Source organism: Chiloscyllium punctatum, chromosome 11, assembly GCF_047496795.1.
Source record: "Chiloscyllium punctatum isolate Juve2018m chromosome 11, sChiPun1.3, whole genome shotgun sequence".
Taxonomy (NCBI): Eukaryota; Metazoa; Chordata; class Chondrichthyes; order Orectolobiformes; family Hemiscylliidae; genus Chiloscyllium; species Chiloscyllium punctatum.
In genome coordinates this window covers 47175691-47190548 of record NC_092749.1, presented here as the reverse complement: position 1 = coordinate 47190548, position 14858 = coordinate 47175691, and the positions used below count along the sequence as shown (strand labels likewise).

Sequence of the window (14858 nt, the reverse complement as noted above, 5' to 3'; positions counted from 1 at the left end):
GTAGCTGACCACAAAAAGAAGCAGCAAGGGGATTTCACTATAAAGCTTATAATATGATAAGAGAAACTGGATAAAAGAACAAGCTGTAACAAACAAGGAACAAAGAATGCAGACAAGGACAGCAAGATGACCAGGTAAGAAAATAACTAACAAGTGAGGTAATCGGCTTATGATAGGATGGGAAAAAGGAGGCGTGATTTCGCAACTTGTAAACTGACTAAGAAAGCTAACAGGCTCTGTTTTGGCGCGCATTTCTGCTTGATTGCAGAAGCATCCGGCCCTTGCAAGGCTGTAATAAGTTGTTCTTGTTTCCAAGGCTTTGTCTCAGGCTGATTGATTTGTGAGTGAGTTCTGTTTCTCACAATAGCCTGGATTTTCACGCTCACGTAATGTAACAAATGAAGAGAAAGAAATCTTGCCTTTGACAAAGAAAATAATGCTCTTGAAATTTTATAAAAAATATTGGTGAAAAATTAGCGCTGGTGCGCGTGCGTGCAACTACACAGCCGACCAAACCGCCAGCGAGAGCACGTCGTGACGTCAGCGCGGTGACGGTTTCCAGGCGAAGTCAAGCAGCGCGTGGCCGGTCAGCTGACCCCTTTCAGCCTCCCCCGAGGAGGAGGAGGGGGCCGATGCGAAAATGGCGGACCTTTTACAGAGGACCGTCGTCGCTCAGGCTAAGAAGCTCACTGCGTCCGTGATTTTCCTGCACGGCTCAGGTTAGACCTCGGTGATTTATCTCATGACTGTACAAGGCCTGAGGACCTGGTGTAGGAAGTGAAACCACCCCCCCCACCCCCCACCAACCTCGTCTGGCTCCGGCCGCCCACTGCGGGTCTTCCTGTCACCCATCACTGTGTCATGTCAGAAAGTGTCTGACCGCTGAATCCTGCCGGAGCAGTTAAAGGGCGACTCTTGTATTTTGTCATTTTTCGCACACAATTGCCAATATGTTCGTGTCCCCCTTCCACCTGTTCTTTACTTTTACCATTGTAATGCTTCTGTGCTTAGGGTTTTGTTTCCTTTGGTAGTAGATCTGCTCAACGTTTTAAGGTGGATTGTTAAACATTCACTTCTTAATCCAGTTCCGATTCCTCTTTCCCGTGCTCACTATACTTCTAATAAAGTGTGCTAGTGTCGAACTGTAGAAAATCCAGCACTGAGAATTATTGATGGTATCAGTGGTTTATTAAGATTGTTTTCTAAAAGTTATTCTGTTTCCAAATGGAAATGTCACGTCTTCTAAAGACGTCATCTTGGAAAATGTTTCAACCATCAAGCATGAAAAAGCAGCAAAATCTGATTGGTTCAAATATTTTTCTTATTAATTCTTATTTTCTTATTAATGAACAATTCTTTTTGATCATTTAGATATTACTAATAGTGGCAGTCTAGAGTCATACATCAGCATATATCTGGTAGTGAAATACAAGGTGCTTCTAAATAGTTGACAAACTGTCAAGGATCTGCAGAAGGTAGAAAGTAGGAGTCAAGGGGTCTTTTTCAGGAAGAGAGCCAGTGGGTGCAGTGGTCGGTGTTGGGATAGCAACTATTTATGTTATATATTAACAGTCTTCACAAAGGATTTGAGGGCGTTGTTGCCAAGTTTGCAAATGACATTAAATGAGTGGAGAGGCAGGTACTATTGAGAGGCTGCAGAAAGACTAGGGCAGCCTAGGAGAGTGGGCAAAGAAGTGGTAAATGGAATACAAGTATGGGAAAGTGTGAGGTTATGCACTTTGATAGGAAGAATAGAGGCAGAGGGTGGTGCCTGTGTGCAACAAATGGTCAGATAAGTGGCGGAGGCTGGTACAATTACAACATTTAAAAGGGACATGGATGGGTACATGAATAGGAAGGGTTTCGAGGGATCTGGGCCAAATGCTGTCAAAAGGAACTAGACATCAAAATGATGTTTTCACTGGTAGGAGAAACTACTACCTGAGGGCACAGCCACAGATTGAGGGGGCAACTCTTTAGAACTGAGATGAGGAATTTCTTCTGCCAGAAAGTGGTGGATCTGTGGGAATCACAGCTGCAGAAACTGTGGAAACCAAATCATTGACTATGTTTCGGTCAGGAGGCACAGGAGATTGGTACAATAACTGAAAATAATTAGTTACCTGGTTCAGAGCCACAGTTTATAGCAACAGTTGAGGGAAAATAAACTTGCTTTCTTCAGTCTTTAGGTATTTTACTAGAGAGTAAGACATACAATTTGCCCTTGCAGCAGTTCAAAAGCTTCGACCGATCTCATTTGTATGCACAAAATTTTCAACTACCATTCAGAGAATTCTTGTCAGGTTGATGGCCTTTGTCATTTACAACTGGTCACAACACAATAAACCAATCAATAACCTGTTGCTAGCAGAATCTCATTTTGTGCACGCCCCTGATTCCAGCCCATTTACAGACACCCTACCCTGCTGTTTGGACAAAGCGGCAATGTATGCACAGCTTCCAGTTTCAGTAACTTGCTTTTAAAATAGCAGCAATTCCCTCTACAATCTTGTCCATTTCCCATTTCAATTTGCAATCAAAAATACACGAAAGTAAAAGATACATTTTTAACGGGAATGGCAGTACCGTGATGTATGGCGCACCCAAGATAGCCTGATGCTCCTCAGTGTTGATTCCAGATCCCTTAATATCTCGTGGTAGCAAGTGGTTGAAGGAATTCCTGCTTAACCATTATTTACAAACTTCACATGGGTGAGGAATCTGTACTTACCAAATTACCTGGACAAAATTCTGAGGGCAGCAAAGAGACAGAATGCATTTAGGGTTGGGAACTTCAGTGTCCTCAACAAGAGTAACTGGGCATCATCACTACTGTCCAGCTGGCTGAGTCCCAAACATAGCTTTCAGACTATACTTGTGAAAAGTAGTGAGAAAACTAAAATGAAGGAAAAACCCACCTGACTGCATTCTCATGGCATAGAGACAGTCTCCACAGTCACTGACAAGACAAAGTCCCATCTTCACACTGAGGGCACATCATTTGTGTTGTGAGACTTTCTGAACTGCAATTTCTTTAGGTGTCCTGGTAATCACTAAAGCCCAGCATTTTAATTATCTTATCTTTACAAAAATAACCTTCACAGAACTGAATATTGCCTCCAAAATATTAAAATGAAAAAGAAAAATGGGTATTAACAACAAACTCACTCATGATTATCCCCAAATTTAGGCTTAGTCTAATAAATAGTGTTGTATTCAGACCACAGAAGTACGAGGTAATAACCATCTCTAAGACAATCTTACTATCTCTTTGACATAACTGCAATCCTAACTACCCACATTTTCAGGTGTCACTATTGACTATAAATTTAGCTAGCCCAATCATGTTAATCCTGTCATTGCGTAGCCAGATCAGAGGCTGTTTATTTTATAAAGAGTTCCTTACTTCCTGATTTCCCCAAAGCTTTTTCACTCTCGACAAAGCACAAGTCAGGAGTGTGACAGGATGCTTTCCACTTGCTTAGATGAGTACAACTCCAAAAATAGACAAGAAGCTCAACCCCCATCTAAGACAAAGCATCCCTCTTCAAAGGTAAACAGTAACCACCTTCAACATTCACTGTTTCAACCATTGGTGAATTATGTCTGCATATAAAGTATAGACTGCAACAAATTAAATGGCTTCTTCAGCAGCAACTTCTAACCCCTAAGACAAGTCCTGTGGGCACTTGGGAACACCATTCTCTCCATGTTCTTCTCAGGCAAATGCAAACTGCCCCAACTTGGAAACATGTCACAATTCCACCTTTGTCATTTGGTCAAACTTCTTGAACACTAGAGTTGTTGAGAATCCCTTCACTATGTGAATGGCAGCTGTGTTCAACAAGGCAATATTCGCTTTCCCCAGCACCATTAGAGATGGCTAATGAAATTTCACCTTGCTCGTAATATCCACATACCATGAATGATTTTTTTTTTTAAAACTGTAAAAGTCGTACGCTAAGATTAACTTGATTAAAAGAGAAACTTGCATTGTTGCCAAAAAAAGAGCAAATATGAGGATCAGGAGGATTTTAAAAAATCAACAAAATGTTGATAGAGAGTGTAAATAGAATGTGAGCGGACACAAAAAGTACATATTGTAAGGGCTTTTAACAGGTCTGCAATAACAAAGCAATTAAAGTAAACATTGGGTCCCTTAGACACAAGAGGAATAATGTGAAAAGGAAATGGAAGAGGTGTTAAACAAATATTTTGTGTTTGCCTTCACAGTGTGACACATCAAGACTATCAAGGGAATCAGATTGCATGAGCTTTCATACCAGCAGAGAAATGGCAGAATTTTATCATAAAGAATACAGTATCAGAGCACTTGGAAATTCATTGCGATTAGGCACTGTCAACATACTGTTGACAACTTTGACAAATGTATTTAGGTTTTCAGGAGACATTGATAAGTTGCTACACTGAAGGTTGTTGTGTAAAATTAATATTAACAAAATTGGGAGTAATATATTAGTGTGGTTGAGGATTGGTACAGCAAGAATAGTCAGGTTATTTTCAAGGTGGAGAAAACGAGGACTGCAGATGCTGGAGGTCAGAGTCAAGAGTGTGTTGATGGTTCCAGTTTAAGTCCAGCTATGCACCAGTTAAAATACTGCCAGCCATACAGAGTCAGAGTTTTTACAGCATGCAAACAGAACATTCAACCGAACCTTTCTGCGCCAGTCATCAAACGTCAGCCAGGAATTGTTCTTCACAGTACATGTAGTAGGAAGGAAACAAAAAAAGATCAGCTTCTCAGTCACGTAGATGGTAGAGTTGATAGTTCATAACAAATAGATGCTTACGATTGCAAATATACAGGAGGTCCCTGATTTACAAACTGTCGTACCTACAAACGCAATATGCAGGTGTTTCATTTGAGCGGTCTGATATACAAGCATTTTCTGTACTTATAAACAGCTTCTTAAATTGTCCTACGTGGATTTGTATGCAAGTTGGAAAACAACGTGTGAACGGACTCAAGAACGGAACCTGTTTGCAAACTAGGGGCTGCCCATATTTATATTTAATATCGGCACTTGTCTGAACGACTATCGTAACACCAGGTACAAGTATCAAGTTATATACCTGTCGTTAACACCACACCATGTTAGAACATATTAGTAGTCTAAAGGAGTGCAACTGTTTTCCTAGTGCCCAACATAACCTAGCATCTTGTTTTTATTCATTCGTGGAGCAGCATATGTTGGAAAGTCTTATTGAAAATGTTAACTTTTATTGAACAAACAGCAAAAACAAAGGAAAAAAGACAGATAAAAAGATGGATTTGTTTCTTGAAACAAACGTGTGCTGCACAAACAACAACAAATTTACAGGAAATAAATAATCACTTCACCCAACTGGTATCTGTTAGAATTGGATGTCACTTAAGTCCTGCCTAGCTGTTGCACTTAATGCTGAATGTGATGTGCAGAAAGAACAATGTCCTTCTCAGAAGACTATTGCTTCTCTCCCAGCTTTTCAGTATCCATCGCATCCTCTCTTTGACCATTTCAGGGCACAAAGTGCAAGGATTATGTGGTACACTCTGTCTGGAGTGTACTGCAAAGCTCCCAAGAACTGATCCAAGTGCCAGAACCTCATCTTCAAGATGTCTGTCATCTCCTTGATAGCCTTGGTGGAAGACTGGATGCCATTATACCTATGCTAGGCCTCGGGAATACTTAATGGAGTCACTATCCAGATTGAAGAGGGTAACCCTGATCTCCAGCCATCCTTCATAGGCATGCAGTCAATGAAACAAAGCAAAAACCTAAGCATTATCAAGGATATAGATATCATAATTGCTTCCAATGTGACTGGCACACATCTCTGATGATTAAAGGCATCAAGAATTATGGAGAGAAAACATTAAATAAAGCACCGAGTTAGAGGAAAAGCTGTGATAATGTTAAATGATCTACTCCTAATCCTTGTTTTTATATTTCTCTAACTTCTGTGTTGGTGGAATAGAAGCATTTTCTCCTAATGTAGTCAGGTCGGAGAAAGTGAGGACTGCAGATGCTGGAGATTAGAGTCTAGAGTGCGTTGCTGGGAAAGCACAACAGGTCAGGCAGCATCCGAGGAGCAGGAGAATCGACATTTCGGAATCCTGATCAAGGGCTTACACCCGAAACGTCAATTCTCCAGCTACTCTGATGCTGTCTGACCTGCTGTGCTTTCCCAGCAACACACTTTCAACTGTTGATGTAGTCAGCTGTGATATGATATGACACTGTCAAGGCAACATGTAAGGGAAGCCAGCTATGTCGTCAAAGCTTAAAGGCCAGGTTGCAACACCGATCTTGTCATGGCAAAACATTATAAAGCGGTGTGAATTGTCACAAATTGAATCAGTAGGAGCCTTGATATATTTGAGGATTGAGAGATCCTACATAGGTCCTCAGTGAATCCTTGGAAGCAACCTGTTGCATTAAAATTTAACGCAGCTATAACCTTGATGGCCACTAACCCCTTCAAGTTGCTAGTCCTGATTCAACAAATGGCACAGTTTTCAGATGGTGTCCCGGGAGATTTTCAGACTGAGGCGGCAATGTGCCTAGTTTATCTGAGGATTATAAACACTCAGTCTTCTATACTCCCTCCACATCCTAAGGGGATCTGAAGCTGTGACCTCATGAGGTGCAGTCTGTTTGTCAGCCGCTGCAAGTTGCTGTTGATCCTGGACTTGTTGGCGCATCTGATCCTCCTTGATTTCTCTGTACCTTTGTTGCACTGTGACCACTGCTGCAATTACCACTGCTGTGGCTGGATCCTGTGTTGGTCATGCTTCAGTGAACCTGTGTGGGGAACATTGGAATCAAAATATGTTCTTAGTAACATTGACAGCATTTGCTTCACACACAAAAGAGGGCTTCACGCAATCATCCATACAGTGAGTCTTGGATGATCGGTCTGCCAAGGATGATCTCTTCATGCACTTTTGACGTAGTGGACCTTATTTGATGCATGCTGCACAGATCATAGCTAATTGTAAGTACAGTAGGACTACTGAAACTTTACTCTGGCCTCCCACTAAAAAGCCTCAACTCACTTCTCACAAACCTCACCCCTCAACCCCACCTCATCAACCTCACCCCTATCCCCACCTCACCCAAGAAAAGCAGCATTGCCTCCAAGCATGTTTGAGATAACTTCAAATTCAAGGCTAGAGGAAATCAGTTCCATGCTCTTGTGAAAACTTTGAAACCTTGGATTGTCTTTGTGAATTGTGGCCTTCAGGTAACCCTTTTTTAAGTTCACTTGTGATTGATGCTGCTTCACAGCAATGGCTATGACCAATTTGTATTGACAAGTGAGATCCTGCTTGAGAGCAGGATTTGTATGCCAAATATTTGGGTCCTGCACGCGTTTCACACTCAAGGTACTATGATTGCAGATGTCTGCAGCCCGTACTATGAAAGTGTCTAGTTGTTATAGTCGCCCCCTCAAAGGGCATCTCATCACTGACAAGTAGATCCTACATGATCAGGTAGACAAGACACTGTTCATCCACTCTGGATGTGGCTACAGCCATTTTCCATTTCAACTTCACATTTGTCTTTCAGATAAAGATAAAAGGCAACATAGGTCACACTTCATAGAACAAGTTAGATGGTTGGTTTTAATCAGGTACAGACGCACTGGGCCACAGAATCTTTTTCAGTACTGTAGATCTCTATGACTAAGTCAAAGGCTCATCCTTGTAATCTAGATTCCCATAACTGTTAATGTTTTATTCTTCTTTGCATTCTGTTGACCCAATCACGTGTGAGCCTCAACATGTTCCCAACACACTTTCATTTACATCTTCCAACTTCCAACATTACCCCCTGAGCTCTGAGCCAAACAGCTTATCCACGCTAGATCAACACACTGTGCTATCTCTCTTGATTCCCACAGCAGGGTCAGAGTATGGTACCCCCATCCCTCTTCCCTGCCTACACTATCCATACACTATCGTCTCTCTTGACCCACCGCCACCCCAAAAATATGTTAAGTTCCCTCTCTTCATAATTTTTCCTGTCTGCATCCTTGAATACTGCTTCCAATTCCCACAATTCTTTATCACTGTAGTGGCCCTTGATGATAATCCCCTTTCACTTTCGGTGATCAGACCCCCATGTTTGATTATGGCCCACTCTTTGGAACAACCTGGAAGGATAGCTCTTCCTGATGAGTTACTGGACCTTTGACTGATATCTGTGCAGCTCCCTGACTGAATTCCCTTGAATCCTCATACTAGTTGCACTAGACCTACAGGACTGACTGTGGCCCAGTCCCCCAAGTATAGTGATATGGAACTCCTGACCCTCTTGCTGGTATTTTTAAGGGGAGCATTGCAGAAGATAATCTATTTCATAATAGCTCTAAACTATTTTCCTTCATTAAGAGTAAGTGTTTTACGTGTCTAGCTTCAGCCAAGATTGTGCAACCTGAAACCAAAATGGCTTCCAAGCTATGGGTGTTTCCCTAAAGTCAAAACAAAATCCACCTGTCGGTAGTCCTATCTGAAACCTGATACACATATGTTTGTTCACTTGTAAAACTCTACCCAATGAAAGCAAAACCCTAACTACACTGAAGGAAGTCTTTCTCATTTAGTGCAAAAGTCAATTATGAAATCCCTTCTGAAGTCCTTACATCACTGATACTGAACTGTATGCATTGCATAGATGTTGATCTGAGCATATCATTAATAATCCACATTGATGTGTGGAGGACAGTGTCCAAGTATTTTGTGTAGCTGCTTTAAACCCACACTGGGGAGCAGTGTTCTGCTGAACAGTACATGAGAAGAATGCTAACAGCACTAAAGTGCTATTTCTGGATAATATTTACTCTTTGTGTTTTGGTCTTTTCTGAAACCCTTTTACAGGTGTTTGCAGTTCTTGAGGTTGCAATTCAGGTTGACTGCAAGCTACCTGGATACATTCATTTCTGATCGATTTGCTGCAAGAAAAGTCCTGGAATTTGCTGCTCGCCAATGAGTTGCTGAAATAGAAAATAATGACTATACTCTTAACTTAGTTCAGGTGGAAATGCCTGTATTTCAGATATTGCTGTAGACATGATATTGCTGAGTTCAATGTTTTCAACTGTTAGTAGCTTGAAAATTGCATATTTGTGTCTTTTAGGTGATACTGGACAAGGTATAAGAACATGGATAAAAGATGTATTAAAACAAGATCTGAATTTTCAGCACATACGCATAATTTATCCAACAGCACCTTTAAGGTATTTAAAATACATGAGAATAGATATGCATTGCAAGTTTGCTTAACATCCAATTGGAATGACCCATACTCTCTCAGCTAGAGTTGAAAATGAAAGAAATAACATTTTGTTTTTTTTTATTTATTCATTCACGGGATGAGGGTGTCGCTGGCTAGGCCAGCATTTATTGCCCATCCCTAAGAGTCAACCACATGTAGACCAGACCAAGTAAGGATGGCAGTTTCCTTCCCTAAAGAACATTAATGAACCAGATGTTTTTTTCCGACAATCAACAATGGATTCAGGGAGATCATTAAACTCTTAATTCCAGATATTTGTTGAACCCAAATTCCACCATCTGCCTTGGCAGGATTCAAACCCAGTTCCCAGAACATTTCCTGGGTCTCTGGATTAACAGTCCACTCGGAGATTGAGTTATAAATGCTGTTTTGTCTTATCTGAATCACACTAAATTCACAAGATTATCAGACTGTTTCTTAATCCCTTCCTTCAACAGTTATTTTGAGTATAAATATTCAACTTGTTAATGTTTTCTGATATCTGCTATAGAAATGCTTATTTAAAAATACTGTTGGATTCCCATGCATTTCTTCCAGTGAGTTGTGGGTTATATTCTCTATATGTCTGATTCTCTTCAGTTCTAATCTGGCTTGGTCTTTCTTTCATTTTTTGTTTCTTCAAATACATGGACTCGGTCTTCTTAGATAGAAGTTGGTTTGCCTCACAGAATCCTTCCATTTCTACCCTTTTCCTTCAGTGACTTTGTATTCTTTACAAATTTAATTATGGAGAAATTAGAATGATAAAGAGGAGGAAGCCTACTTCACTATTACCATCTGTAACACTCCAATTTTCCATACTCTCTATTTCAATTCCCTCATGATTCTTTCGTTCCCACCCCACCCTCAGCATTCACCACTACCTTACCTCACCTCTATTAATCTCGTGCTGTGTCTACTCCTCTTCCCTCACATTTGCCCTCCCTAAGATTCGCTTTCTCAACCCCTGGTCCCTCCCCAACTTTAGCACCTCAGTTGCAATCCCGCCCATCTGAGCGCTTGTTAGCCAACACTCTGAGTCCTTTGCTCATTTGCCTCAAATCATTCATCTCTATCTCTCGTTCTCTACCCATTACTTGCCCTTCCATTGTTTGCCCCATCACTTATTCCTCCATTGTCTCTTGCCTCCTTCATTCCCCCACTGCTCCCTGTAATTTTTCCCGTCCACAGACCTCCAAGGTAAATGAGTGGCAACCTCCCAATCATTGACGTGCCAGTTAATGTGTGCAGTGCTTTCCAACAGGCACGCAGCATAGAGGAGACACTGCCCAGGATGTTTTCAGCCTAACTGCTGTTGTGCATTCAGTCCCAGTCATTTACCAGTGCCATACCGCTTATTGCAACCTCTCATTTACCCCCACTGATGCTTGCTCGCCTGCTATCACGTCACTCACTCACTCACCCACATGTGTCCTGGTGCTCATTGGCACTCCTTCCTGTTGCTCTTCTGCTCCACCCCCTGCCCCCTTAGTCCACTCACCATCCATTTGCTCATCCACTCACACACATGTCATTCCGCACTCACTTTCCTATGGCCAACCCAACCACCACTTCAGTTGCCACCTTCCTATATTATCGCAGTTGCTTGCCCTGCATCTTGGCTCTGAGCTCTTTCTTTTTCAGACTCTCTTCCTTGCAACAGGAGAAAGGGAACAGGAGACAGTTGGTTCTCAACGACAGGCTAGTTTACATTCATAGATTCAACACAACCAAGATAATTGTTGGTTTCAAGGTTAATGTGTTTGTAATACTGCTCAAGTAAACACAAAAGTCACCTTTTTAAAGATTTATATTTATGTATTCATACTGATATGTAAAACATAGCCAGTTTAACTTTTTCATGCTTTGCATTATTTTTGAAGTCTTCAATTCAGCTAGTGATTCTTGCTCCTTTACTGTCCTACATTTGCTTTGTGCTTTTAACAGATTTTTATTTTCAATTTTTCAGGCCATATACACCAATGAATCAATCTATGTCAAATGTGTGGTTTGACAGACATAAAATTGCCATAAACTGCCCAGAACATCTTGAATCAATAGATTCAATGTGCCAAACATTGAGTAGCTTTGTGGATGAAGAGGTCAATGCTGGAGTTGCAAAGGACAGAATAATCTTAGGTAAGATATGTTATCAGTTTTCCTAACATTTAAAAAAATGTGCAGTAATCTGAGAATCTACCTTTCTTTTCTATTCCTGTTTCCTGTCTGCTATCCTTCTATCAAACATATTTATGCTGGCACAGTCGCTGGATTGTATCACGGGTTCACCATCTAAAAATAAAGATGCATATAGTTGATCATCTCCCTTTGCATTTAGAACCTTGGTCATATCATTTAGGTTTTGATGTCAATTTTTTTTATATCTTCTAGGCAAAGAGGATTGTTTTACTTTAGAAAATATGTGTATTTGTCTAACGTTCTCCTCCTAACATGATTTCTTTTCTTGATACTGAGGAAACCTTACACCATCATGTCAACTCTGGTGAGAGGAAATACACAATTTCAGCGGATTGGTAAATTTGGTATTGCTATAACTTCACTCAAATGGATCTAGTGGTTTTTAACATACACAAGTAATAAATTAAACTAAGGGTAATATTCTTTTGATTTTGTCTTTTAGTTTGGTGTCAGACAGACCAAAAATTAACCATCAGCTTTACATAACTTTTAACATGACCAACATATGCCAGATGTTATTTTGGCAAACATATATTCTTGTTTATTATCTATACTGACAAATATATCTGGTATTAATTAAATGATGTGTTGTACTTGCTATCCAAAACTGTTGAAAAGTTACATCTGATATTTGGAATGAAACCATTAGTAAATTGGCTAAGAAGAAACACAAATAAGGAGGTCAATAGCTTAATTCTCTATTAGTTGTTGTAGATAGTAACATTATTCTGCAGCAGCAACAACTTTTATAAGATAGCGTAAATCTTTAGCAGTGCAAGCAGCATCATCGACATCAGGGTTAGCCAATTTATAAGTGTCTGGAAGTTGAAGCATTCACCAACCTTTCAGCATAGCTTTCTTTGTTCTCATTCAGCACAGTGCACTCCTACATCATGCTAAACTTGAGTCAGTGTAAATTCAGAATGGCCATCTGTAATCAGGTCTGAGATTCATTAGTTCTCAGCTGTATATTTGTGCTGCAATTAAAACTGTACTGTTTATATACACATTTAGAGAAACCACAGTATCATGGATGTTGGAAAAATGTATCATTGTGTAGGAAGTCAAAACATGTCCCAGTAGTTATGTTTTCTCTAATTCAAATATTCTGCACAAATGCTAAGTGGTGAAGCTTAGGTGTTCACTGAAATGTCAAACTAGGTGAGGTACTGTTACCAGGATAATCATTATATCCCTGGATCAGTTTTAGACATATTGAATTTGTAAGTTCCAGCGTGTGTTTTTTAAAACAGGACTAATATAGAAGCCCAAAATCTTTTTTAAAAATTCTTTTGTGTGTGGTATGGGTGTCACTGGCTAGCCAGCACTTATTGCCCATCCATCTTTGCCCTTGAGAAGGTGATGGTGAGCTGCCTTCTTGAACCACTGCAGATGCCTTGTAGTTGGTGGACAAGCTTTGGGGAGTCAGGAGATGAATTACTCAGCACAGTATTTCTAGCCTCTGACATGCTCTTGTACCCACTGTGTTTGTATGGTGACTCCAGTTGAATTTCTAGTCAATGATAGCCCCAGGATGTTGATAATGGTAACACCATTGAAGGTCATGAGGCAGTAGTTAGGTTGTCTCTGATGGTCATTGCCTGGCCATTTGTGTGGCGCAAATGTTACTTTCCACTTGTCAGCCTAAGCCCAAGTTGTCCGGATCTTGTTTCATTTGAATGTGGATTGCTCAGTATCTAAGAAGTCTCGAAGGATGCTGAACATTGTGCAATCATCCTCACTTTTGATCTTATGTTGGAGGAAAGGTCATTGATGAAGCAGCTGGAAATGGTTGGGTCTAACACACAAATCTGAGGAACTCCTGCAGAGATGTCCTGGAGCTGAGATGATTGACCTCCAACAACCACAACAATCTCACTGTGTGTTAGGTATGACTCCAAACACCTGACAGTTTGCCTCCGACAGCCATTGATTCCAGTTTTGCTAGGGCTCCTTGATGTCACACTCGGTCAAATGCAGCCTTGATGTGACGGGGTGTCATTCTCCCTTACCTCTGGAATTCAGCTCTTTTGTCCATGTTTGAACCAAGGCTGCAATGTGGTCAGGAGCTCAGTGGCTCTGGTGAAACCCAAATTTTGCATTTATTGCTGAGCAGGTGCTGTTTGATAGCACTTTTGAAGACTCCTTCCATCACTTTATTGATGATCGACAGTAGACTGAAGGGACACTATTTGGACTTTTCCTGCCTTTTATGTACAGGACATACTCAGACAATTTTCCACATTGTCAGGTAGATGTCCATGTTACAACTGAACTGGAACAGCTTAGCTAGGGGAACGACAAGCACAAGTCTTCAGTACTATTGCCGGAAAGTTGTCAGGACCCTTAGCCTTTGCAGTATCCAGTGTCTCCAACCATTTCTTGAGTGAATCAAATTGCCTGGAGACTGGTATCTGTATTGCTGGGGACCATTGGAGGAGACTGAGATGGATCTTCCACTCTGCACTTCTGGCTGAAGATTGCTGCAAAAGCTTCAGCCTTATCTTTTGCTCTGATGTGCCTGGCTCTTCCATTATTGAGGATGGGGAACCGCCTCCTTCAGTGCATTGTTTAGCCAACTGCCACTATTCATGATTGGATGTGGCAGGACTGCAGAGCTTAGATCTGATCCGTTGGTTGTGGGATCATTTAGCTCTGTCTATCGCTTACTGCTTTTGTAGTTTAGCATGCAAGTAGTCTTGTTTGATGGCTTCACCAGGTGACATCTCATCCTCAGGTATGCCTGGTGCTGCTGCTGGCATGCCTTCCCATACTATCCATTAAACCAGGATTTAGTCCCCTGGCATGATGGTAATGGTTGAATGGGAGAATATGCCGAGCCATGAAGTTACAGATTGTGCTGGAGTATATCCTGCTGCTGTTGATGGTCCATGGTGCCTCATGGATGCCCAGTCTTGAACTGCTAGATCTGTTCAAGGTCTGTCCCATTTAGCACGGTGATAGTGCCACGCAACACGATGGAGGTTATTCTCAATGTGAAGGTGGGACTTTGTCTCCACAAAGTCTTTCTGGTGGTGGCTCTTACTGATACTGTCATGGACAGATGCATCTGCCATTATAAGGTTGGTAAGGTTAAAGTCAAGTATGTTTTCCCTCTTGTTGGTTTCCTCAACCCTCTGCAGATCCAGTCTAACAGGTATGTCCTTTAGGACCAGACCAGATCCATCAGTAGTACTGCTGCTGAGCCACTCTTGGTGGTGGATGTTGAAATCCCCCACCAGATTACATTTTGTACCCTTGTCATCCTCAGCACTTTCTCCAAGTTTTGTTCAATGTCGACGAGAACCGATTCATCAGCTGAGGGAGGATGGTACATGGTAATCAGTGAAAGGTTTCTTTGCCCATGTTGAATCTGAA

At 41.2% G+C, this 14858-nt stretch overlaps 1 protein-coding gene across 1 annotated transcript in view; it reads left to right on the top strand.

The window, feature by feature from the left end:
- The first annotated feature begins 558 nt into the window (after nucleotides 1-558).
- The window catches only part of lyplal1 (lysophospholipase like 1), a 31515-nt gene continuing 17215 nt past the window's right edge, over nucleotides 559-14858 (top strand). Inside the window, exons 1-3 of the mRNA XM_072580760.1 lie at nucleotides 559-719; nucleotides 9144-9243; nucleotides 11251-11420. Of these exons, the coding sequence (XP_072436861.1) occupies nucleotides 641-719; nucleotides 9144-9243; nucleotides 11251-11420 (349 nt within the window). The 5' untranslated portion in view covers nucleotides 559-640. The remainder of the gene's footprint in view (nucleotides 720-9143; nucleotides 9244-11250; nucleotides 11421-14858) is intronic.